The following is a 27,318-nucleotide window of genomic DNA, read 5'->3' on the forward strand; positions in this document are numbered from 1 at the left end:
AAATTCTGATTTCTGAAAACATTCGGAATAGCCCGTTTACATGATTGAGCAGACAGAGTTGCTCCGGCATTTGAATAACACACTGTGTTCGGCGGCACATGGCGTCATGACTCAAACGGACGTCATTTCCGCTGGTTACTTTTCAACTGTCAATAAAACACTTGATATTCATGTCACTCACCACATGAATGAAGCAGCCGGTTTCCTCCTTGCTCCAAAAGTGTGCTTTTGTGTTGCACCTCTGAGCTTGTTTACCTCTGCTTGTGTATTTGCAATGGGTTTTGCGCCAGACAATGCACTTCCGCATACAAGCACTTCCTGTACTACAAAGACCAGCATTCCTTGCGGTTGAGTGTCTCGATCGTGTCTATTTCCGCGCCGGCTGTATCTTTGCCTTTTTCACCCTCCTCTCCTCTTTCTCCACCCACTTCACAGTAGTAATGCTCAGTACAGCGTCTTATGCTTTTTATTCTATTGTATTTTCATTTTTTTATACAAAGTTTTTTGACGTAAATTTCGACTTTAATGGTGAAATCTGACATACGCGGAAATTCGTGTTACATCGCCAGTGTATGCGCAGTTGGGTAACTAGGGGCACATTTGTCATGGTCGGAGGCAATTTTTGTCATTTGCCCATAGTAGGTTGAGATGAACTTTGGCCTGCGTGCGACCACGTCACACGCATGACAGACGATTAGTGGTCCGGACTAAAATCCACCTCCGCCCTTGCTTAGTCCGTCCCTTTTTTAAAACTTGTTGGCCACCCGTCCCTCGTCCCAAAAATGGGCGTCCGTCACGGACGGAGGGACGGACAATTCCGCCCCCGGACTGCCCAGCTCTAATGGTTCGTTTTCTGAAGTGTTCCTGAGCCCGTGCGGCAATATACTTTACACAAAGTTCCAACTTCATTGAAATTGGGTTTTGTACAATACAGTGGAGTGGAACTCTGGAGGACCAACAAAGATTTTCAGTATGGCATCTCTGTGTATCGTGTGTGATGTCGCTTTTTGCTCTTAGTTGAAATTCATCAATTTTCTCTACTGATTGTCCTCATTAGGGTCACAAGTGAGCTACAGGCTATCCCAGCTGACATTGTGTGAGGGAGCTGGCTACACCATAATTTTTTCGCCAGCCAATCATAGAAACATCTGGACAAACAACCGTTCGCAGTCACATTCACACGTTTGGAAAGTTTACAACCTTCAATAAACCTAGTATGCATGCTTTTGGAATGTGGGCGGAAATACCAGCAGAAAACCGAAATCGGAACCCCCAAATCTCAGATGTGCTAACCATTACTCAATACTGCTGAACTTAATTAACCATCTAAATTAAATAAGGACACTCAAATTATCCAGGAGTCTGAAAGTGAGCTTGAATGGTTTTATGTTTATGTTGCCGTGTGTTTGATAGGCAACATGTCTGAGGTGTAACCCGCCACTCGCCCAAAATCTGCTGGGTTAGGCTCAAAAGAAACAAAAAAAAACAGTTCAAACATGCTGTTTGAACACCGTTTAAACAAATACACAGAGGACATTATTTTGATGGTGTAGAAATATATATGGTATTTTCACTAAGAATGATTACAACAATTGTATGTCCCAGTTATGGTTACTTAAATATAAAATAGACAAAATAGGTTTCCGGTTGTAAGTGACAAGATGTACAGCATACAGCCAGCAAGCTGCAAGCTAGCAGATAACAATAGTGCAGTAATTAACTCCACTGTCTAAATTTCACCCCATTCGGTTCTCGTGACACACACTGAACATTTTTAACTGAAATCAAGCATGATGGCGCTTCAACCACTGAGCTTTTAGGTGACTCAAAAGCATATTTTGTGTCGTTGGCAGAATTGAAATTAAAACCTATCAATATATTTTTCTGCTCTTCCATTCTTTAAGATCAAAGCAGCAAAGCGACTGCTCTGTCAAATCACTATGGAGGAGCTTGTCTAAGTATGGATGCTATGCTCGCTGATTCACTGATGCATGGGACTTCCCTCGTTAGCCTGGCTGGACGACAACTGTTTAACCGTGCTGCTGCTGAGCACGCTCAGAGGATGGAAGAGGCTGGTGAGCGACAGTTTTTTTTAGATTTATTGGGAACATGATGGAAACATCACAATGCAGGATGGAAAAAGTATGCGAACGTTTAGACAAGGGTTTCAACCTGGTCTCTGAGAATCTGGAATTTGAGAGCTACTTCTTGGGTACTGATTAATGCAAAGGGCTATCAGTTTTACAAACACACACACACAACAAATTTGCTCGCTTGACCTTTAATAATATTATTTTCATTTGTTGTTATTATTAATTCATAATATTCATTTATGTAAACGCAATGATCATGGTAATGATTTCTCAGACAAATTAGGATAAATATCAATATGCAACACTTTATTTCCATAAATCTTCACCAGTGTTCACATTTTCGGATGATTACTTCTATAACATTCGTAGAAAATCTCTATCAGTGGTGAGCTATTTAGCAGGTGGTCCTTGGGGGCTACTGTATCTGGTGCCAGAGGGCATCATGTTGGTGACTCCTGCTATATACTGATGACTTTGCCAAGAATTAATAGATAGTCATAGTCAGCCAGCCTAGAGTCAATCAATATGATCAGAGTGGATTCAGATTGGTGTCACCCTGAGTGACCAGTTTTGAGTTTTCTAAGTTACACGATGTGAACCGTGCCTTGCGCGAAAGAACTCGGAGGATGAAGTTCCTACAATTCACCAATTTTTAAAACTAGCATTAATGTTGATGTTGATGTTGTTCATGGTAAGGCTATGTCATGACAGCTTTATTTCAGGCTACCGTGGACAAACAATGATTGGGCACATGATTAAAATATTGATTAGCCTCGTCAATCAACGTTCGGATTAGAAACCTTGCCGAGTGTGCAGTCAATCTGACTATATATGACAGGGCATATACAAACCATCTGTAGTGGAATGGGAAGAATATGTAAGACTTGTGACGTAAAACGTCAAGGACTTGTGTTGCAAAAGTTATGTTTGAGTTTTATATGAGTTGTCCACTTTATTGTGGGCAAGACGATCAACCACCCTGTCGACAAAGAGTTCATGAGATGGTTTGCAGTTCAGTTTGAGTATACACAAGAATTGTGGCAGGACAACACTGCTTCACCTTAACAGGAAACTGTCAGATGCTCATTGTAAGCTATGAGCATCTGACAGTTTCTGGCCCAAAGGAACATCTCATTTTCCCTACTCACTCACTTAGCTGCTGATATTACCACTCTTGCCAAGATCAAGTGAGTTATCTAGTGGGCCCGTTTTGAAGATATGGACAACATCAAGACAGCTGTGACAAGGGAGCTGCATAGGATCGTGGAAGGTTCCTTCCAGCAGAAAGTGGAATGCTTATAATTTTGACACAACTCTGGAATTTTCTGGCACATCTCGTATTGCCCAGCAGCCGGAGAGAAAGGCAGAGAGTGATTTTGAGCGAGACTCGTAAATAATACTATGTAGACAGTTCAGAACATTTTTGTAAAACAGAGTGGTACAATTTCCTCTTGAACATTGTGCGGGACTGAGGGAATATTAGGTTTAGGCTATGCTGCCAAAGGAGGCTCAACCCCATTAATAAATACAAAGGTTCACTTACTTTTTCTGCCCTGCATTGTGTTGCCTAAATGTTGTGTTCAGGAATGCATAGAACTATACACTATATTTGCATTCTTTGGTATTAGGTGTTAGGAGGTGTTAAGTGCAAAATGCTTAATTCTTGGAGTAATTTGACAAAAGGATCTGATGTGTGTCTGATGAAAACATTTTATAATTGGGAAAAAATGCACATTGAGTCCTTTGAATAAATTGTATCACATTCAGTTTAGCAGCTATTATTTGCAAGGGGTATAGATTATATATTATAGATCATAATTATGGATTTGAGTCAACGTGTTTTCTCTTTCAGCTCATATATCTGCAAACATTGGCTCAAAACCAGATTCCATTGGGGAAACCACAGATGCAGTTCCAAACTCAGTTCCCACTGAAGCTCACTCAAAACCCACTGAAAGCAACAGCAGTGAAGTAAAAGCTCCAAAAGAAAAAGAGAGCACATGCAGCAGCCAGGTACATTTTCTCAAGTCCTAAACAAGTGTATTCAACCCATGAAAGCCTGAAGCCCTTTGTGAGACATCTCTCTAAAACCTACGGTCGTCTTAGGAGTCACCCTTGAAAACCTGACGTTTTCGCCACCTACAAAATAATTAATATCTCAGCCCCTGTAGCAGATAGTAACATAATTCCAAAAGAATTTAAGAGCTTAGACATGTAGCTTGCACACAGGCACGAGTTTATTCATCTTTACTGTTTCAATCGAAGATGAAAGTGAAGCACTATTTTTAATTTAAAAAATTGAGTGCTGTGTTCTCTTACAAAGACCTTGAAATCTGTCTACAAACATATCTTAACCATACATCAGGTTTGGATGGTTTCACGGCTTTAAAATCCGCGATTATGTCGTCTATATCAGTGTTTTTCAAACTGTGTGCTGTGCCGCGAGATATTGTCAGGTGTGCCGTGAGAAATAATTTGTGTGCCTGTGCGGTCTAGCGCCTGGCAGCGTAATCATGTCTTTACTACATTGTAGTACTCTTCCATACCAGCAGGTAGCAGCAGCCGGTAGCTCATTTTCTTTGTTTGGAGACAAGCGAATTAGTGATGCATGTTTATCCAAACAGGCCCATGTTTCAGACTGAGTAAGTATCAATATGAAACATTATAAAATACTTTTCTCTTTGTGTTTATTTAATTCCTATTCAAGACGTCATAAAATAACGTCACTTTTCAATGTTAAAAAATGCTTATACAAACAATATAACACGTACATTGTTAAAATAAGCTTCTTTTACATAATTTCAGCTGGTGGTGTGCCGCAGGATTTTTTCAATGAAATGAATGTGCCTTGACTCAAAAAAGTTTGAAAAACACTGGTCTATATCACTGCCGTGACTTAGAGAAGAGGTTCTGCGATCGACGGCGTCCGCCATTACTCCTCAAAAAAAATTCTGGATATGCTCTGACAACTCATGACACCGTCACATGTATATTCCGATGCATTTTATTGGCTAAGAGAGTGAGAATTGGATTAAGAGATGGCTAAAATGAGTGGATTAACACTTATTCCACAATATTTATCAGATTGCCTTGTTTCAACTAGTGGGCCTGCAACATATTCTTTAAAAAAATATGATTGGGTCGACTTCCCATTTAATGAGTTTCTTTCATTGTAAAATGTGTAACATATACTGAAAACAGAATCATACAGCACACTGGCATTGAAAATAAGTCAATTTACTTCACTTACGATATAAAGTTCTTGTTGTTTTCAGTAAAAGCATGATACGCAGCACGAGCCTTGTTATAAGGAGATTTAACTGAATTTTACCAAATAATGGTCAACAAAGGGCCGCTTATCAAATGGTGGTCAAATGGTTAGCACATCCGCCTCACAGTGCAGAGGTTGTGGGTTTGAATCCGGCCGCGACCTTCCTGTGTGGAGTTTGCATTTTCTCCCCGTGCCTGTGTGGGTTTTCTCCGGGTACTCCGGTTTCCTCCCACATTCCAAAAACATGCATGGTAAGTTGATTGGACTCTCTAAATTGCCCCTAGGTGTGATTGTGAGTGCGGATGTTTGTCTTTCTGTGCCTTGCGATTGGCTGGCAACCAATTCAGGGTGTCCCCCGCCTACTGCCCGGAGACAGCTGGGATAGGCTCCAGCACGACCCTGTGAGGATAAACGGATTGGATTATTGATGGATGGAAAACTTAATGGCAGTGTTCTGGCTCCTTAGAATCACTGTTTTCTGTTTCAGACAATAGATAAGGCCACACTGAGCAATCTCTTGCCTGAACAAATGCTGGTCGAAATCCTAACGGAGAGGTTTCAGGTAGGATAACACTTGTGATTACACAGTTGTTTGTACTAGTCCGCTGATAGTGTAGTGGTACACACGCCTGAGTTGTGTGCGGGCAGCGTGGGATCGATTCCCGCTCAGTGACAGTGTCTATGTGTGCCCTGCGACTGGCTGGCGACCAGTTCGGGGTGTAGTCTGCCTTCGCCCATTGACGGCTGGGATAGGCTCCAGCAACTCCCCGCGACCCTATATAGGATAAGCGGTTTGGAAGATGACATGACATGACAGTTGTTTGTACTGTACTTTCACCGCTGATATTTAATCACTGCTTTTATCTTCCTTTTTATGTCCGCGCATGTCATGCAGTTAGATGACTGCTATTGTGGCATCATAATTTATGGTCTTGATTCAGTCTACACCACGTCTGTGGCATACTCTCTTCAAGTTGTTCTCAAGGCCCTTAATAACCGTAAACACATTTATGTGATCAACTTATCTGACACATACAGTGCCCTCAGGGCTCGGAAAAGGGCACAAAGAAAAGCTGAAGGTAAGTTAACAAAACTACTTATTCGCTAATGAGAAATCTAATAATTTTCAGGGATAAGGAAGGACCACAACTTTACAATAGTGCATAAGATAGTCGTTACAGTAACCTCTACAATAATCATTCATACCAATTATCTAATTATTGTGCACTGGACATCGCCAGAGGCCCTGCTGAAGGAAAAAGCACAACAAGAGGAGGAGTGGCTTCAGAACATGGATGAGGAGGAATATGAAGCTCTGCCAGAAGAAGAGAAGGAGTCCATTATTGAACGACAGAAACAAAAGAAACTCAAGTACTCAACTCTCCAAATCTCACAATATATTATCTTCATTCATTTTTAATTTGGCACTAGCATTAAAGTCTGTGTATTTCCATCTCTCAGATTTCTTGAGCGAATCAGGAAAATGCAGAAGGACAAAAAGCAACAGGATGATCTGAAGAGAATAAAACTCGATGAGTTAAAAAAGAAGACTAAAAAGGGTACAGTTAAGGAAAGCAAGCAAGTGTCAAGGAAGAAGGGTTCCGTGGAGAGTAAGCAGGTCTGTTTATTTATTGGTCAAGAGGCCATTTTCTTTCAAAAACGCACAAGTTCCCAAGAGGGGGACTACAATATACTCTAAAGTATTCCAATCAGCATCTTGGAGTTGTGACAGTGGGACAATGATAAAATCAAGTGCAGTTGTCTCTCTTTTATTGCTGATGTTATGTTCCGATAAGCAAAAATCCGCAAAGTGGCGACCATACACCGGTGTGTATTTTCTCATTTATATATTCTAAAGCTTTATGACTAGCAACGTGATAAGGAGTCACCATCTTCATGGAATTCCCTGAAAAACAAGTAATTTGCACTTAAAACGTCTCTAAAACCTCCCATAGCAGATACTGTTGGAGGCGATAGGGCTAATTCATTTAAGGGGCTAATTGTAAACAAGATGGTGTGCCTTCCTGTGCACAGGCAGTCGCCGTCTGCCTCCTGAGAGTTGACACGAGTTTAGCGTAGCTGAATGTCCGAAATTTAACCAGTTGGGGTTCCTGTGTACATTCATGCTCTTGTCCGCTTCAGTCCGTGTTAGTGGAGAAGCGATCGCCACGGTTTTTGATTTTGTGGAGGTGATCATGATGAGATCACGTTTTATGTCAATAAATCCAAACTATTGTGCAGAACACCTTTATACTTTCACAGGTTGAAGTGGACAAGAGTAACAATGTGCATTTGCATTTTGGTGGCGATCGGTTGGTATTTTTGGCAACATAGCTGACAAAGCGAGCAATATTACCACGCTTGCCTCCCTCCTGCGACGTAGACCGCTGAGACCGAAGAAATAACAAGCCGAGCTCCAAAAGTGGGCGTGCCAATTTGTCGTAAATCTAATCACAAAAAAAATCCTTAAATCACTACAGAGTCTTTTGGGGGGGACATTTTAGTACTGATGTCATTGTTAAATACGAACCTATTATACAAGTGTCACTTTAAGGAGCGTACTTGGCGCACACCTAGGAATGTGAGCCAGTATGAGCTTATTCATGGATATTTTGGGCAGAAATTTGTAATCTAATCAAAGAAGAGGTTCTCTGAGTAGTAGACAAAATTAAAGGAACGATTGTAGTCGTGAACATCTGTATGACACCGTCAAAGTAAGGGAAAATGTAGTTTTTATGTGTGAGTACTGACAAGTCTTTAACATTTCAATATTTTCAATGTCACGTATCATTGTGTTCTCAGCTCGGGGTTGAACATAGAAATGAGTGATTTCGCAAGCAGATATAACTCACTGCACGTCCCTGTGGATAACAGGTTTCAGCCAAATCCATGCTGTAGTTCCTGGGAAATAGTGTTACTAGTGAAATCACGTAAATCTATTTTACAGAGTCCCTTTTACCACGGCAATGAAAGCTGATATTTTCAATTTTTGAATATGTTTCCAGTTACATTATGGTTTCATATACTATGTCAAAGTTTAAATAGTTTCGCTTTGGCAAAAAAATAAACATGCAGTTCATTACTTTAAAAAAAATGAACTTTTTTTTGTTAATGTATGCTAATTAAGGCCTTTAAATAAGCATTTTCGTAATAAATAGATGGATATTCTACTCATGGTGGACAACTGGTTTGCACATCCGTCTCACAGAGGTTGAGGGTTCGTATCCAGGCTCTGCCCTTTCCATATTCCAAACTCGTGCATGGTATTTCATCTGGTTGTTCATCTATGCATGCCCTGTGATTGGCTGTCGACCAGTTCAGAGTGCATCTTGCCTACCACCTGATGACAGCTGGGATAGGCTCCGGCACACCCGTGACTCTAGTGTGGATAACACGTTTGGAAAGTGAATGGATGGATATTCTGCTCATCATCCCATTGTTTAGTTGAGTCATGGCATAAACATTATTTTACATAATGCCCTCAAAAAGTTATTGTAGTGCAGGTATTTTTTTGTCCATTTTGGGGTCACAATTCTCATGTTCCGCATTGTAGTATTTGTGACTTTGAATGTGCGTGCCATTAAAAGGCGAGGCCTGGACTGTTGAGTGACATGGAAGTCAGTGAATGAGAGTGTAGTGGGCTGTTGTTAGCTCACCTTAGCCAGCCCTGGGCATTAGCTGTGACCCTAGCGGATACTATATGAATGTGCTTTAGTAATGGTACTTTAGTCGGCAGTAACATTAGTGTATGTAGGAAAATGATCACCGCAATGTCCTGCAATGTAGGAAAAAACTCTGCCATATGAAATTGTAAAAGTACGATTTTTAAATTCCCTGATACAGGGAGACCACTATAAGTGAACCACGATTTGATGAAGGAGGAGTTTAAAGTGGAGAGAACTAAATGGGACAGGAAATTTGAATCATTCCTTCTATACAGTTTGTGTATAACTCGCCAATTGATGAACTAAGACCTATTAGAAAACTGCAGTTGTTTTGGAACTTCAACTCCTGCAGTGAACGCGAGTGATGCCATTTAAACTGTGATGGTGGGACTAGAATTTCTGTAAACCGGCCCCCTCATACTGGTCATTGGCGACATTAATCTTGTTGCTCATCTATTAATAGCTTGTATCTGTAGGTTGTGTAACAAAAGGATATACATCACTTAATGTCCCCTTAATGCCAAATATCAATGTGAAGGGAGCTGTAGTATTATTTAAGTAGAAAATAATATTTCATTTTTTTCATCGTACCAGGGGGTCAATAGTTTAAGTCCCACTGTGGATGAGAAGAAATATGGAAATTGCAACTAGTACTGAATGGACAGTAGTCTGCTTCCTGAGCGCAGTTTTTGTGCCCCAGGGCAAGCAAACGATCACTATCCAAGGATTCCAGAGCCATTTGAATATTGACCTGGAAAACATTAGAAATTATGAATTAATAATAAAAATGAAGAACAAACTAATGTCCAATGACAACAGGAGAGTACTCCATGTGCAAGTGGGTAGAATTAGCAAGGTGTTGGAACAAATAGTGTATTAGAGTGTATTAGTGTGGAGTGGGGGTGGCAATGTGATCGACTGGTTAGCACGTCCGCCTCACAGTTCGCAGGTCGTGGGTTCGATCCCGGCTCCGGCCTCCCTGTGTTGAGTTTGCATGTTCTCCCCGTGCCTGCGTGGGTTTTCTCCGGGTACTCCGGTTTCCTCCCACATTCCAAAAACATGCATGGTAAGTTGATTGGACTCTCTAAATTGCCCCTAGGTGTGATTGTGAGTGTGGTTGTTTGTCTCTGTGTGCCCTGCGATTGGGTGACAACCAATTCGGGGTGTCCCCCGCCTACTGCCCAAAGACAGCTGGGATAGGCTCCAGCACACCCCGCGACCCTTGTGTGGATGAGCGGTATCGATAATGGATGGATGGATAGTGTGGAGTGTGGATTCCTCCCACACAGCATGTGTGTGTATATTTATTAGGGCTGTCAATTTAGCGCGTTATTTTCGAAGTTAATCCAACCCCCTTTTGACGCCATCAATTTTTTGGATCGCGTGATTAAGGTTTCCATAGCAACCAGCTGCTGCATTGATAAAGGCTGCTGGTCACCATGATATACACATGTACCTTGAAGAAAAAGCTTTAGAGGAGGCGTTACATCTGCTTTAAAATATTGACGATGAGGATGAATTGCTCGGCAGACACATGCACGGCTGTATCCCCCTTAGGGTTGTGCACCGAAAACCCGGAATCGAGTGGAATCGGTTCCATCATTCCGGTTCCCCCGGAACCGTTCAGATTTTAGAATGTCGGTGCTAAGTTTCGATTCCTAGTTAGAAGAAGAGCTACGAACGAAATACGACAGATTTTTAAAAAATGTGTGCGCACATGGCATGCAGCCTCGGACTCCTGCTGCCGAAGCTGCGTAGCAATAGCACGTTAGCTTGCCCCCACTCGCGCTCAGCTCTTCGGCTCGCTTCGTCCCAGCCGGCAAGCGTGGGCGGCGGCGACTCTGGGCGGGCCCTTCCCACAGATCTCCACAGTTGCGGCGGCCGCGGGACACAGTGCAGCAGTCACCCTTCATGGGGTCTGTGATCCTGCCCGGGCCGTCCCAGCCGGCTCATTCGGCCGACGCCTAGCCATAGAACTGACGTGATGCAGCTCATGACCCAAAGTCAGAATCGGCTAAGTACGTCTAATTGCAACATTGAACCAACACGTTCAACACACAAATGCACATATCCAGCTAATATTTATCTTATATCATACATAGCTGCAGCATATACATAAATACTGTACATACAGATACATCCTATGGTTACATAAACTGCTTAGATTAGATGCAGCGTTGTGTTTGTCATATATATATTTTTTCAAAGCAAGACTAGGTTAGCCAATCAATTGGTGTTCAGTAGCATGCTTTCAGTAGCAGCTGAAAGTGTATGTGTGTGTGTTTGAAAAGGGCTGGGCGGCTGTTAGCATGAGTTGAATCCAATGCTTGTTTTTTTTCAATTGAAGTTAAAGTCAACCCAAACATTTTTTTTTCAAGAATATGTTCTATGCAGGCACCCTAGTTCAAACAAGGCATTCTGGTTAATATTGTGTTTGTGGAATATGAGTTAAGTTGTAAAATCCATCCATTTTTTTACCATCTCAAAGGTCGGCCGTTTTATTACTTCTGTCCACTGATAATGACATCACAGATGCTGAGGGCTCAAATAATGACCAATCATGGCTCTGTTTCAGAAAACAAGTGAGCTGTGATTGGTCGTTACGTGAGCCCTGAGCAACTGTGATATCATTTTCAGTTGAAAGATGTGACAAAATGGCCACCCTCAGTGATGACTAAAAACAGGTAGATTAACTCTTATTCCACAAACGCAATATTTATCAGAATGCCGTGTTTCAACTAGTGGGCTTGCATGGAGCATATTTTTAAAAAATGTTTAAGAAAAATGTTTGGGTTGACTTCGCTTGAATAAAGTATTTGCATAAGAAAATCAATCCTCTTATTCATGTTAAGGGTATTAAAATTCAAGAAAATAATGGGACAGAAAAATCAAGGGATTGCTTTTGCAATAAATAAAATATGCAATTAACTATGAGTTAACTATGAAAAATGCGATTAACTACGATGGAAAATTTTAATCGCTTGACCGAAAGTGCTTTGCAGGCAATCACTTTCCAATGCAGTATTTTGGGGATGTTGATGGTAACATACTGTATATGCCAACTGTGAATACTAGTAATACATTTTCAAATGATTGTGTCCCATTAGCCATCTAGTGCAATGGCTGCTCCTCGAATGCCATCCTCAAAAGAATCACAAGTGGACAAGAAAGATCAACCTTCAAATGACGGTTTTACAAAACTTGCAAAATTATATAAATTATATATTAGGAAAGTATGACAGTGTATGTGTTATATTGTATTGTCACTTCTCTTTAATGATGCAGCAAAGCAAGGCAAAGAAGAAAAGAGTAAAGAAGAATCAATTAGAGACATGCAGTCTGATCCAGCAGAAGAAATGGTAGGTTTACTGTGAAAAAAATAGAGCATTAGTTCGTCACTTTTGACTGGCGACCAGTCTGGGGTGTAACCCGCCTCTTATCTGAAGTCAGCTGGGATAGTTTCCAGCACACTTGCTACCCTAATGAGAATACATGGTGTAGAAGATGGATGTATGGCCTTTCGAATTTCAAACTGACTGACTTGACTGTCAAATCAGCATACTAGGACTTCATTTCTGTAATTTGTGTCATCTTCTTTCCAAGCCCACGGTAGATAAGCTGCACACTATGTTCAGTGCATATGAAAAGTGCCAAACCCAGGTGGAACACATTCTCCAACATTGGGACCGTGAGAACGGCTTGTTACGGGTTCCACTTCCAGGTCAGGACGGTTCGCCAGCCCAAGAGGAGCAACCAGTAGAGAAACCGGTACTTGTCTTTCTGTTTTTTGTAACATATAATTCTACTAACATATATACATTTGTACACAGATGAACTGAAGTTGTTTGTATTTGGAAAATCCCATTTTCTGAAACTTTCAGTCTTCCTACAACCTTTATCTTCATAATTCACTGGTCCTTTTTACAGGCTCCTACACCAAAGAAGAGCAAAAAATCTGCGAGCAAGATCCCATCTCCTAGTCAGATGGAGCCAGCCAAAGCAGAAAAGGCAGCAGAGAAACCAAACATCATCCCTCACATTGTTCTTAAACTCACAGGCAAAGAATATCCACATTTATTGGAATTGCTCAAAAGAAAAGACCTGCCTCCACTACATGAGGTGGAGCCAACAAATACCATTTGGGGCCTGCATTTATTATCCATCATACCGGTCTAGTTCCTGTTCTTACCTTTGGATTTCCCTCTTTACCTTCCATAGGTACTAGATGAGCTAGGTTTGGCAACGGGTACACTGTCCATCCCTCCACCGATTACATTCTCTGTGATTCATCTACCCAAAAATAGGGAGCGAGCTAAAAGACAACTGAACTGTAACTGTTTCACCTTTCTGAGTCGTTCTGCAGGAGATGAACGAGATGAGAGAAAAGAGGAAGATGATGAAGATGTGCAATCAATCAAGGTAAATTCTCCAAATGCAAAATCAGCATTTACATGGTGACAATATCAGAATACCTCCATCACAGAGAAATCACAAAACATTGAGATAACCGTTGTGTCCTGATAAAAGGATTGACATTCTTCTGTCAAAATAAACAAAGGATAAAGAATTACAGCACAATTCATATCTTGTCACAGTCTTGTTGGAATCACTGGGCTTTGTTGGGGGGTGGTTTGTCTCACACAAATCCTGAGCACGATGTTCGTTACCATCACGACCAGGGGAGGAGCTATTGTATGCCATTGTGATGAAATAAGGGCAACTTAGTGTTGCTACCTTAACTTCGTTGTTGCTAATTAGTGACTTTTACAAACGCTCAAGTGACCTTTTTTTTTTTTTTTTTATTGTTGTTTTGGGGTATTTCTGGAGATTCTGAGACTCCCTCCAATAAGGGTGATGTTTACCCAGACTGTCCAGACTGAAAATGATTTGCGCATGCATGAAGTGACCCCTGGCTAATTTGCGAGTTGTCCAAGCAGCTTCAAAATAAAATTATAGACAAACATGTTAAAGGAAACGGCTCAAAGACCATCTCCAAGCAACTTGACGTTTCTGTGACAACAGTTCCACGTAATGTTTAGAAGGTCCACAGGAGTGTTGTCAACTTTCCTGTACATGGCCACAAGAGAAAAATGAATGACAAATTCTAGAAACAGAGAATATGAATGGTAACAAAAGAGCATAGAACAATCTCCAAAGAAATTAAAGCTGAACTCCAGAGTAAAGCTATATCATGGTCAGATTGCACCATCTGTCCACTGCAAATGGGATGACCACGAGGGACACCTCTGTTGAAAGCAAATTATAGGCTGGAATTTGCCACAATTCTAATTGACATGCCACAAAGCTTCTGGTAGAATGTCCTCTAGACAGATGAGACAAAACTAGCTTTTTGGTAAGACATACCAACTCGGTGTCTCTACTGTGAAACATGGTGGAGGCTCTGTTATGTCCTGGGGCTGCTTTTCAACATTTGGTACAGTTTGTCTTGATTTTGTGCTGGGTACAATGAAATCTCAAGACTTATCAGGGCATTCTGAAGAGAAATATGATGCCATGTGTCTGAAAGCTTGTCTGAAAGCTTGTCTTCAGTCGCATGCAGGACATTGGTTCTCCAACAGGAAAATGACTGAAAAACCATGACTAATAGCAAAAATTGTAATATTCTAAATATTTCACTGGCCATTATGGGTTCTTCTTTTATTAATAATAGGCTACCACCAATTTTGTTCGGTTGTATGTGTATACAACCAAATAAAAAGATAATTTTCCTCTTTAGGAGACGAGAAGAATGTGCCCCGCTTTCAAATGTAAATATCAATGTCAAGGTACGCTTGAGCGAGCCTGGCAAGCCACACTCACTACAGTGATGAGTCTGAATTTCCAGGCTACCCTTCAGCAAGTTGTATGTGTGCCCCATCACACTGACATTTTCCCTTGCATGCCTGATGTAGTCTTCTCGATGTGGTGTGATGTAAAAAAAAAAAAAAAAAAGAAAAAAATCAGGAAGTAAATGAAATTACATCTATGTAGTTTTGTATATTTTTGTGTTCTTTAGACACCAAAAGGTCGAAGAGCAAATGCAAAGCTGATGAAGGAAAAAGATAAGAAGGGCAGGGAGAGTCAGAAGGCTGTGAAACGGCCTGCTGCCCTTCCAAAAGTCAAAGGCTTGGAACAAACTTTAACTTCTGCACTTGTGTCTTCCACACTTGATATCGCTGAACAAGATCCCCACCATGCAAGTGTGGAGCAGAAACGCAACCAGAGGTAAAACAAAAAACACTATTTACATTACATTTTCTCTTCCATTTTCTTCTGCTAAATCTCTTGAAAAATCTAAATTATTTATATTTTTTTAGTTCATAACTGCTGCATTTACTGTTTTCTTAATATATGCATACAGAAGATTTTCTATTTCATAATATTATTTTACTTTTGATTGTAAAGTGTAGTAACTATAAGTATAAGTAACTATAGTGGTGTGTATGAGTCCCGAATGACCGCCAGACGATCATGTCATTCAGAATCCTCATGTTCGCGCAAGAAGGTCTTCTGGATGTCACGGGCTCTTATACAATTGCCTCTGGCGGTCATTCAGGACTCATAGAAGCGTAGTTACATACTGTACATAATCATCGTTTTAGTGATCGATTTGATATGATTGCTGAAAGTCAGGTCCCAATGTATCAGCACTCCAAGATTTCTCACTTGGTATTCGGTTTCTAAAGACAGTGACAGCAATACTCTTCTTTATTGCCGAAAACGATTACCTCCATTTTGTAGGAGTCATTCCCAACTGGTCAATATAGGTACTAGGGCAGCGCCCACCAATAAGACAAACCTAGAATAAGATTGAATAATGAAAAATTAAAGAACGAAGATGCCATAATACATTTAAAAAAAATCTTTCTAACAGTAGATAGATAATGATGAAGTTGTTTTGTTCATTTCTGTTGTCTGTTTTTGTGGTATATTTCCATTCTGAGGCACACAAATCTACTTATGGACTCTTGCTAAAGGTTTCCTTATCCATGCACTCTTGCTAAAGGTTTGACATGCGCGGTAGTTCCTTCTTCAATGCAATTGGCTGACTTGTCAATCATCAATCATGATTGACCAGTTGTATTTTGGTAGTTAAGGCAATTGGAAAATGGAGGAATATTAAGTAATACAGTGAAGTCACATGAGGCAAGGCCTTTGAGATTAGCAGAACCTCGTAGTGAGACTGCGGACACACGCTCTTTGGAGGCTATTGCTTTATTTTATGAAGATGTTTCCTTTTTCAAACATTGAGCATGTCATCCAGCATGGATTATGACAGGTATGACTCATTTATATGATAATAATCTATAGCATTGTATAGCTGGCAACATGTTTTTTAAGATTTACACAATCAGGATTTTTGGGGCTGATCACCAGTCAGTGAGTTAAAAAAAAAGAAAATGATCACAAAACGAGCAATATGCATATTTAAATAACTGGTTTATTTAGTGAGGATAAGCAGTTTGAAAAATGGATGAATTTACTAATTTATGTCCGAATTTATATATATATATATATATATATAAAATATATGTATTTAGTATTTACTGTATTTAAAAAAGGGGACAATGTAATGAACCTTTACATAAAAAATAAAAATAAAACAGATTAGCAGTTGGCTAGTATCTCAGTTGTCCCTTGGCAAGTTTTAAATTCCATTCAATGAAGGATGGATACTTACTGTACCTGTACTCCAATTGCCAGGCACTTGGGGTCAGTTAAATCAAGCAAAGCCTGGCCTTTATGTATTTGCTGGCTTCCCCCAAATGGTCAATGTTTGAATGTTATGTAACTCAGTAATATGCTTCGTGACCTCTTCGCCTAACACTTCCAATTCCATCTCTTCAAACGTCTTTTTGCACACAGCAGCATTGTGTTGTAGCATGTACAATCTGCTGGAGCGAATAGGGTTTGGCACCGAGAAATCGAGTGGAACCGGGACCATCATTCTGGTTCTCCCGTAACGGTTTTAGAACGTCGGTGCTAAGTTTCAATTCCTAGTTAGCCACGTGGAGGAAGCACAAGACGTAAGACTGATTACATTTTTAAAAAGTGTGCGCCGCACAGCCCCCCCCCCCCCCCCCCCCCGCTGCGTCACAATAGCACGGTAGCTCGCCCCCACTTAAGCTGCCGTGCTCCTTTTGGACATTCCCTCCCCTCACTTCGTGCCGGCCGGCAAGCGTGGACCGCAGTGGCGGCAACTCTGGGCGTGCGCCTGGCCCCACGGATCTCCACAGCTGCGGCGGCCGCTGGGACACCGCTGTGGCAGCAGTCACCCTTCGTGGGGTCGGTGATCCTGCCCGGGTGGCTCATTCGGCCGACGCCTGGTTATAGAACTGCCGCGATGCAGCTTATGACCCAAAAATCAGAATCGGCTAAGTACGTCTAATAGCAACATTGAGCCAACAAGTTCAACACACAAATGCACATATTGCACATATATACTGTACAAATATACTGTACATATACACATAGTTACATAGACTGCTTAGATTAAAAAGACTTGCCCTTAAAATGCCGCATTGTTCATCATATATATTTTCTTTCTAAAGAAAGACAAGGATAGCCAATCAATTGGTGTTCAGTAGAATGCTGCCAGTAACAGCTTCTTTATTGTACTTGTCTTGAACTTAAAAAAAAAGCTTTATGAATAATATTACTAAATAAGAATACAAAAAATGTTATTACAAGTAAATATAGTGGTTAAAAACAGCCCTTTGAGTAATTCATAGTAAAGTTCACAAACAGTAAAAAGTTAATGAAATTAAAGAACAGAGAATTTGTCCAAAATGTGATGTTGTGATCATGTGATTTGTCCAAAAATACCTCCTGTTTTTGTTGTTAAGAATCGGAATCGAGAATTGTTAGGAACCGTAATTGAATCAAAGAACCGGAATCAGAACCGGAATCATCCAAATTCAAACAATGCCCAACCCTAGGAGAGAACAAGCAATTTAGCGCCAACAGTTTGGCATTTTAGTAAATCAGGCCATCTGTGGCTGTGTGTTTGTGTGCAGTCTCACAGCATTTCGCTGGCTTGTACCAGCTAACGGACAAGTGGTGTTGAAGATATGGTTTTACTCTGGCTCCCCTGGGAAATTTGAACAGATGTTCAACTTTGAGCTACTTGGGACTCACAAAGTCTACCAGCTCCACTGCAAAGGAATTTGCACATATCCTTCCTTCTGCAAGGACTACAAGTCAGTCAGAGTTATTGAACTGTAATGATGTTGTCATAGTCTGTTCTTGTTGTGGTCATGTTTTGTTTTTGTTGTTCCCAGTTGCTCCAGTAGGGGCAGTAGGTGGATCCTTGCAGCGCACCTGTTCGTAATCTTAATCAATGGACTATTTAAGGACTGCCAAGAAGACAACTCCTTGTCGGATTATTCCTCTGCTTGCTCATGACCAAAGCACCAAGTATTGAATTTTCTAGATGTCCTCTCATGTTTTCGCCATGTATTTTGCTTCTTTTGTTGACTCAAGTTTTTTGCCATAGTAAGTATTGTATCTTGTGTTATTAACGCTACCCTCGGTTGAACTTTTTGGAATTGGTGTGATCTTGTCCTTTTACGACTAGCAATTTTCGTTATTTCTTTCCTTGCCTTTTGCAAGCGTTTTTGTTTGTTCTCGTTTTCCTGGTTTTGTCATACCAGCGCCTTTAGTTGCACTTTGTCGGTCTTGCATATTTTTTCAAATAAACCCTTTTTGCTCAAAACACTGTCTGAGTCCACGCTTTTAGACCAAATCTTCAACCGAGGGTAGCGTTAATAACACAAGATACAATACTTACTATGGTGAAAAACGAGTCAACAAAAGGAGCAAAATACATGGCGAGGACATCTAGGAAAATTCAATACTTGGTGCTATGGTCATGAGCAAGCAGAGGAATAACCCGACGAGAGTTGTCTTCTTGGCAGTCCTTAAATAGTCCATTGATTTAAGATTACGAACAGGTGCGCTGCAGGGGATCCACCTACTACCCCTACTGGAGCAACTGGGAACACCAAAAACAAAACATGACCACAAGAACAGACTATGACAGATGTGATTTTTGTTTTCCACTGAAAGATGTTGCAATTATCTCTCAAATCCTTTTTGGAATTTGGAATGAAATGACTCACGTTTACAGATTGAGGAAATGTTTTTAAATAATTATTTTTATTTTTCCACAGGGTTCTTTTTCCCTATTGTCGAGAGGTGCCAAAATTCACCCAAGGGATTAAGAGGACATATGTTGTCAATCCGGGATTCTATGAGTTTGGACCATTACTCTGTAGCAAGACCAGAGATAGGTGAGAAGAGTAAAGAGCCTGGCAGATGTGGGCATTCCGTCATACTGACAGACTGGTCCATCAGTCCGTCACTGACGTTCTGCCGTTTTTTTGGGGGGTCCAAGTGATGGACCAACAGACTTCTGACGGACTAAATAGCAGACTTTCTGACGGACTGGCCATTACAATTCAGTTCGTCACGAAAAATGACGGACTGACGAGTGACGGACGGGTACGCTGGCCGCTAACAGATGACCAATTACGCACCAGCAAAATTTAGTCAAATTCCTCCCTCTGGAGGCTTGGACTGTGTTTTTTTGTCCTGTTGCACATTACTAGGTTGTGTCTATCTCTGCAGATACAAGGACAATCGTTATCCAGAAAACACAGAGAGAATGGTGATCAAAAATAATTCCGGACTCGAGGCTGAGGTTCAGTTCCATTTCCAAACTGACACACAGGCCATTACATATATGTTAGATCCTCCCAGCATGACGCTACAACCTGACCAGGAGCAGGTAACACGTTAACTGTCACTTCAAATTGCTTCATAGAGGTAACTGTTTTAACGTCACACTGTGACATTATTTCACTTTGCCAGACTGTCTGGTCTAACACAACAGCTACAGGAGAATGTTTACTCACCACTTTAGTGCACTAGTGATTCCTTTTTTCATGGTCATGGTTCTATTGTCTTTGTCCAGTGTTTGTGCAATGGCTCTGGTTGGTTTTCCGTGTTCTCTGAGCTTCACAATTGCTTGTTTTTCACCCCTCATCAGCTTTCTGCTTTTCATGTTGTCTAGACGTCTAACTAGTATCAGAGTAGTCTTCGATGACATACCTCAAATCTGAAACTTAGTGTAGACATTCAATGCTATTTCTTGTTTGAATAAATTAAAACATCAATGTAATATGTAAAACTCTAATATTTTACTTATAGAGATGACTGTTTTCACATTATACTGAATTAATATTCCGTTTTGTTAGGAGTTGACTGTCTGGGCTTACCCAACCACTCCAGGAGAAATCAAGGACAATATTGTGTGCTGTATAAAGGACAATCCAGAGGTTTTTACCATCGCGCTCTCCTGCTTGGGAGTGAGACCAGAGCTGGAGTTAGAAAGCAAGCGTATGCATTTCAACAGGGTTTTGCTTCACAGGTAGAGTTGTTTTTCCAACAGTCAGTATCTATCAGCCCCGTTTCCCATGTATCAGAGTGTTTTTCTATCATATAATATTGAAAATATACTGTATATCTTCTGAACTAAAGGCAGGAGAGTCGAAGTGTGAAGCTCCACAACAGGACTCCTCTGCCAATATCATGGAGGCTTCATGGCTTAGAAGAACTTGGTGATGAGTTTAGTGTATCTCAGGACCACAGTGTTGTTTTACCAAACTCCTCCCTTCTCTTGACCATGCACTTTTTGGCCAAAAAGCCATTGAATATTAAAAAGCAATTACGCCTTGAGGTAAATTACAATTATGCATGTATACATGACATTTATGGGGCAGGTTCACTCTTGGTCTGTATGTGATGCATTTTATTTTATTTTTTTCAGGTTTCAGATGCAGAAAATATTTTGGGCGTCTTATACACTGACAAAATACAGGTGTCTGCAGAGGCCTTTGATATAGCCATGGACATAACACCAGGTACAAATCCAAAGTGCTTAAAATATAGGATGTAATAGATATTTATTGTAGATATGGATATAGCGTAGTGTTGCCATTTTATTAATACATCCCCATACTCATCATTTTGTGGCAGATGCTTGTCTGGATTTTGGAACTATAAAAGTCTTTGAAGAGGTAGAACGTACCATCAAACTCAAAAACCAAGGAAAATATGAATTTGTTTACAAGTGAGTTTAGACGTCTGGGTATTTATATTGTGTCCATATAATACTGCACTACTGTTCGCCCTCCTACATTGATAGCATGAGTGTTGTAATAAAATGACCCTTCCTGTGGATTTTTTTTGTTTATGTTTAAACAAGGATTTTAGTTGGGGACAAAAACCCCAACCTGATCTCAGCCTTCACAATGTCCCCTGCAAGTGGTACCTTAATTCCTCGCAAAAAGTACACATCGATACAGATTGTGTGCAAACCCAAAAAGGAAGTCTCAGTCACAGACAAACCTGTCCTCTCCTGTCAGGTATGAATGTGGGTATACATCATAAACATGTCATGTCATCTTCCAAACCGCTTATCCTATACAGGGTTGCAGGGAATTGCTGGAGCCTATCCCAGCCGTCAATGGGCGAAGGCAGACTACACCCCGAACTGGTCGCCAGCCAGTCGCAGGGCACATATAGACACTGTCACTGAGCGGGAATCGATCCCACGCTGCCCGCACACAACTCAGGCGTGTGTACCACTACACTATCAGTGGACCTACATCATAAACAATATGTAAAAATATGATGGGACACTTCGGAGAAAAATAGTTTTTGTCCATCAGTGTAATTGTCAGTAAGGACGTCCGCCAGTGACTGACTGGAGGTCAATTCGGTTCGTCATGAAAAAGTATGATGATGGATGGGTACCCTGGCCACTGACGAATGACGGACCATCCAAATTTTGTAAAATGCCCACCAATTGCGTATATATACACAAATGGATGCCCAAAACTTTAATATTAGTTTAAATTAAAGTGAAAGTCAACCCCCAAATTCTCTTGATAATATGTTCTATGCACCTTTACTAATCTAAACATGGCATTCTGATTAATATTGTATTCGTGGAACGTGAGCCAAGCAGTAAAATACGCCCGTTTGTGTCCATCTCAGGAGGCGGCCATTTTGCCATTTACTGTCGACTGAAAATGACATCACAGTTGCTCGGAGCTCAGGTAAAAACCAATTATGACCCCGCTTCAGAAAGCAGCTCATTTTCCACGAACAAAATATTAATCAGAATGCCGTGTTGTGACTAGCGGAGGCGCATGGAACATATTATTCTAAAGTACATTACATATACATATGTATGTATGTATGTACATATACTTATAAAGTATACATATATGTATAAAGAACACTTATATTCACCCAACGGGCTAATGGAATGGACTGGAACTGAACCAAAATGGTTGACCCTATCTGTTTTGAAAAACTGTTATGTATGTTGTTCTGGTGGAGTTTGAGCTCTGTTTTCCAATTATAAAACTACTTAGCCGTCCTCTGTCTCACCTTGAGTTCACACTTTAACTCCTCCTTATCACTAGATCTGAAGGCACTCTGCTTTTGATTGAGGTGGGGAAGTTAAAGTGGAAGTCAACCGAAACATATTTTGTTTTCAAGAATATGTTCTATGCAGGCCCACTAGTTGAAACACGGCATTCTGATTAATATTGCATTTGTGGAATATGAGTTAAGGAGCAAAATCCACCCGTTTTTAGACATCTCAGGGGCTGGCCATTTTGTCACTTCTGTCGACTGAAAATGACATCACAAATGCTCAGGGCTCAGATAACAACCAAGGCTCAGCTTCAGAAGACACGTGAGCTGTGATTGGTCGTTACCTGAGCCCTGAGCAAATATGGTGTTCGACAGAAGTGAGAAAATGTGAGATATGGCTAAAAACAGGTGGAGTAACTCTTATTCCACAAATGCAATATGTATTAGAATGCCTTGTTTCAACTAGTGGGCCTGCATAGAACATATTCTTGAAAAAATATGTTTGGATTGACTTCCACTTTAAGGTCACCGGTGATCCAGGGTGTGTTGTTGGGAAAACAGCACACAGTCCCGACTGGAGTGATGACATCTTCACAAAAAATGATGTATTGAGTTATACAAGCCGTGAGGTCATCAATGTTGTCCCCATGTGGATCACAGAGCATGGTCCCGTCTGACTGAAAACAGACCCTGAGCTCTTCACTGGCTTCTTGACTCCTAACGACCCTTGTTGTCACAGCAAGCCTTTGAACTACAGGAACATACTGAGGTGTTAGCAACAACCAGATTGCGGTTTGATAATCCCAGTGGGGGTGTGAGTGTAGCGCTGAATGCAGTTGTGCAATTGTGTTTACATACAGCAGGCCCAAAGTCTTGTTGTCCCTTGCTGTGTGGTGGACATACTGGCAAAAAGTGGGTAGGAATGAGTCCAGCCTGCAGAAGGCAGACAGAAAGTCATGATGACACAACATATTGTATATTTTAACCTCTGTATGTTGTTCAAATGTAATCATTTATTTAAAACAATACAGGAACAATTTGAAGTGCTATGATGTAAGTAATTGTACTGTCTACTGCAGGTGATTGAACCCAGCATTGGTGATGGAGGACATATCGTAGCCATTTTACCCATCAACGTTTCAGTCCAGTCCGTCTTTTCCAGGTTTAATTTCAATGATATTTCCTTTTTTGTACAAAATGTATATTTTGCTAATGCTGTACTTATCATTTGAAATAATTTTGTGGTCATAATAAATGCAAACTTTGATAAAATATTTGTGTCTTACATGTGCAAGAAAGTAATTTTGTTAATGCATCGATTACAACTTTTTTTTTTTTTAATCTGGTATAGGTACACAGTCTCACCTTCATGTGACATCAATTTTGGTCCTCTTGTTTATGGCTCCAAGAAAAGTCAGACCTTCATTATTGAGAACACTGGAATATTTGAGACCCATTACACCATCTCCTGTGTCGGCATCGGCATTTGCCCACGTGCAAGGCAGGGGTAGGGGAGCACCGCAGCATGACATCAGTTGAACAGAAACATTTGTGTTCAATGTGCATAATTGTATTTCCTCCTATTTGTCTTTTCATAATCTGTCCCTTATCAGAGGAGATACTGTATAATCATAGTTTGTGTAATTTTGTGCCTGTCACAGTGGTAAGAAAGCCACTCGAGAGAGTACTTCAGAGAAGTCTCATACACCTGGGACCAAAATGAGGAGCGAGTCCTTCCAGAAAGATTCAAACGTTTCGCAGGTGAGCGACTACTAGTGGAAACAAGTAAATGGGGAACTTTTGATCCATACTTTTATGGTTTCAGTTATTCTATCAATGTATTGTTTCCACCATCGTTTGTCTTTTGTTTGTGCCAGCATTTTTGTTACATTGCTCATAAATGACAAACATAAAAGATGACCCTCCCCCTTTGAAAGCAAGCTTTATATCAACTTTTCAGTGAGGGCAAGAACAATTTCCTCAAGTTTTATAAGGATTAAATACATCTGACTCACCCTTTTAATCTAAAATGTACCTTTGCTAGACTTTAATTAGTCTGTGTGAATTACAATATTAAATGGATTCCTGTGTCTTAAAGGAATCGACCATATTATGTACCCTTGAAGATGATTCTGAAAGGAAATGTAAGGTTTTCTTAAAAAATCTGTCATACACATTTTAAATTGAACAATTAACGTCCCATAACTGCCCCATTATTAAAATATTAAAACGTCTTTAAATGCCAGCCCTATCAGATAACATGGATATTTGACATGCGAATGAATGTTTACACCTGGTGATCCTAACTTGCCCCTTGATTACTAATGTTGTTTATGCCTGGGTATCATCAGTGTAATCCATCCAAAACAGTTGTGTCGGCTCCCTCGAAAAGAATGTGGAACAGTGGCGCCACTACCTATATTAGAGCTCTCAAAATGTCAACTGCTGTTTTCCTTTGTCAACCCATTGTTCTCATCTTTGGGACAAACACAGAATCTAACCTACAAGGCAGTAAACGCTAATAATGGAAATTCATATAAGTAGCCTACTTAGATACTGTAGATAACAGACCAAATGGTACAAAAGAAATATAGACTTGAAGAAAGCGAAGCCAATGGGGTGATCAGCAAAGTTATATTTTTGCATCTTCCTGCTGCATCTAAATACACCAGTGACGATTACTGACAGTAGGTGTGACACAGGAGATTCTGCCCCCCCCAATGCACTCCAAGGAGACTGTCGACACTGTAACAGAAGAGCAGAACAAGCAAGCAGAAAACAAGAACGTGACAGTAGAGACAATGAATGCATATTGTACTTTCACTCATGAATGCAGCACTTAATCCAATCACACTATGTCAGTTAGTGAAGGGGGTCTATGCACATGGCACATGGTGTGTGTCGGTTATTGGAAGCTAATGATGTTAGCGAGCGCTAATCGATGCGTCCCAGTATGTGTCGGTTATTGAAAGCTAATGATGTTAGTGAGCGCTAACCGATGCATCACTTTATGCCTCGGTTATCAGAACCCACAGACATAGGGCTCTATTTTTGGGACCAGTGCAAGTCTGGCTGGAGGCGCCATATAAATTTGTGCAGGTGAGGGCTAGTCTTTGTTTTGGTATACTATTTTCACAGATGCATACAGCTTGGCATATTTTAAAACTGGCATTTTGCGCCATTTTAGGCATGACCATAGCTAACTTTATTTGCTGCCAATAGAAGTGTCTCATCTCATTCCCTTTCAAATCGGTGCGTGAGAGGTGCACAGTCTTTGACATGGTGGAAGGAGGAACTGATGAGTCCATGCAGGAGGTTCAAGTGTGTCAAGTATGTCTATAAGGAACTGCAAGCCCCTCCACAGCTGTACCACGTCCAGTGGGATGATTTTAAAAGTAGATGCCTGCGACCCTTGTGAGGAAGCGGTTTATATAATAGATGGATGGATAGTAAAGATGATAATAGTAATGATAATATTGCCCATATTCAAAATATTAACCTTTACTTTCCTCTTTCCGCACTCCAGAATCGACTCAGCACGGGGGTATTTGCAGTGTTCCCTTGCACAGGAACAATGCAGCCAAGGACCCGGCAGGCAGTGACAGTTGAATGTATAGCTGAACAGCTTGGAAGCTGGAGCCAGAATTTGCTTATCGACATTAGTGGCCGTGACCCCTCAGACCAACCTGAAGGCATACCATACAAACTGATAGCAGAAATTTGTAGGCCAGGTGGGAACTGCTTTTAAATCACTCTTGCCTCTTTAAATTTTAGACTGCAAAACTAAAGAGGTCTTTTGTGGCTTCACATCAGATCCTAACGGAAGGATCAAAATATTGCACATTCCTGCGCAAAGAACTACCTTTTTCATTTGTCTGCCTATGTAAAGTGAATGAATTGGTTCTAGGCTAAAAAAAAAAGAAAAAAAAAGGCTGTCACCGACATACACTGAACAAATATATAAATGCAACACATTTATTTTTGCTCCCATTTGTCATGATCATGTTTGTCGAATATGAGTTAAGCAGCAAAGCAAGAACCGTTTTTAGCCATCTCAGGGGGCGGCCTTTATATCACTTCTGTCAACTGAAAATGAGATCAAAGTTGCTCAGGGCTCAGATAACGCCCAGTCAGAGCTCATCTCTTTTCTGGAGCTGACCCATGATTGGTCGTTTTCTAAGCCCTGAGCAATTGTGATGTCATTTTCAGTCGACAGAAGTGAGAAAATGGTCCCCGACTGATATGCCTAAAAACGGATGAATTTCTCATATTCCACAAACACAATATTAATCAAAATGCCTTATTTCAACTATTGGGCCTGAACAGAATATATTTAAGTAGTTAGCATGATTATTGCACAGACATTCCTTAGGCTGCCCACATTAAGTTCCATGTCAGGTTTAAGGTTATCATTCTATGTTTCCTCTTTGCTATCAATTACCCTTCAGCGGTGGATTTAATCCTGTATATGCTTAAGACCCTTTCCCACTGAGCGGCGACCACTTGCGAGTGAATGTCCCAAATGTTCGCAAAACGTGCACCAACAGTTCGCCAACAGTTTTAGTGATTTGTCGCAAGGAAATTGTGAACAAATTCAAAGTTCAGGCGAGCATCTCCCGAACGTCTGAGGACGATTTGGCAAACATTTGCAACCTTGAACAAACGCTGACGTGAACACGCACGTTCGGAAATGTTCGCTCAGTGGGATAGGGCCTTTAGTGATCTGAAATCTGCTGAAGCTGGTTGATCTGCATATTGGACGACTTTTGGGGCAAATAACGAATAAACTTTAGTACCTGTACTGTGAATGCCGTATACAGTAGAGGCTCAAGCAGGTTGT

At 40.8% G+C, this 27,318-nt stretch overlaps 1 protein-coding gene across 1 annotated transcript in view; it reads left to right on the plus strand.

Moving 5' to 3' along the window:
* The window catches only part of hydin (HYDIN axonemal central pair apparatus protein), an 89,855-nt gene that overhangs the window by 36,967 nt on the left and 25,570 nt on the right, over positions 1-27,318 (plus strand). Inside the window, exons 39-62 of the mRNA XM_086029144.1 lie at positions 1,905-2,075; positions 3,946-4,106; positions 5,852-5,926; positions 6,260-6,443; positions 6,606-6,735; positions 6,826-6,982; positions 12,137-12,218; positions 12,315-12,388; positions 12,633-12,797; positions 12,957-13,148; positions 13,248-13,448; positions 15,046-15,254; positions 18,047-18,229; positions 19,202-19,321; positions 19,659-19,818; positions 20,288-20,460; positions 20,571-20,769; positions 20,860-20,953; positions 21,069-21,162; positions 21,298-21,457; positions 23,558-23,640; positions 23,830-23,985; positions 24,140-24,239; positions 26,005-26,209. Coding sequence (XP_085885270.1) covers positions 1,905-2,075; positions 3,946-4,106; positions 5,852-5,926; positions 6,260-6,443; positions 6,606-6,735; positions 6,826-6,982; positions 12,137-12,218; positions 12,315-12,388; positions 12,633-12,797; positions 12,957-13,148; positions 13,248-13,448; positions 15,046-15,254; positions 18,047-18,229; positions 19,202-19,321; positions 19,659-19,818; positions 20,288-20,460; positions 20,571-20,769; positions 20,860-20,953; positions 21,069-21,162; positions 21,298-21,457; positions 23,558-23,640; positions 23,830-23,985; positions 24,140-24,239; positions 26,005-26,209 — 3,528 coding nt within the window. The remainder of the gene's footprint in view (positions 1-1,904; positions 2,076-3,945; positions 4,107-5,851; positions 5,927-6,259; positions 6,444-6,605; positions 6,736-6,825; positions 6,983-12,136; positions 12,219-12,314; positions 12,389-12,632; positions 12,798-12,956; positions 13,149-13,247; positions 13,449-15,045; positions 15,255-18,046; positions 18,230-19,201; positions 19,322-19,658; positions 19,819-20,287; positions 20,461-20,570; positions 20,770-20,859; positions 20,954-21,068; positions 21,163-21,297; positions 21,458-23,557; positions 23,641-23,829; positions 23,986-24,139; positions 24,240-26,004; positions 26,210-27,318) is intronic.

Source organism: Filicampus tigris, chromosome 4 (genome assembly GCF_054856515.1).
Source record: "Filicampus tigris isolate MCC_2025a chromosome 4, RoL_Ftig_1.0, whole genome shotgun sequence".
Taxonomy (NCBI): Eukaryota; Metazoa; Chordata; class Actinopteri; order Syngnathiformes; family Syngnathidae; genus Filicampus; species Filicampus tigris.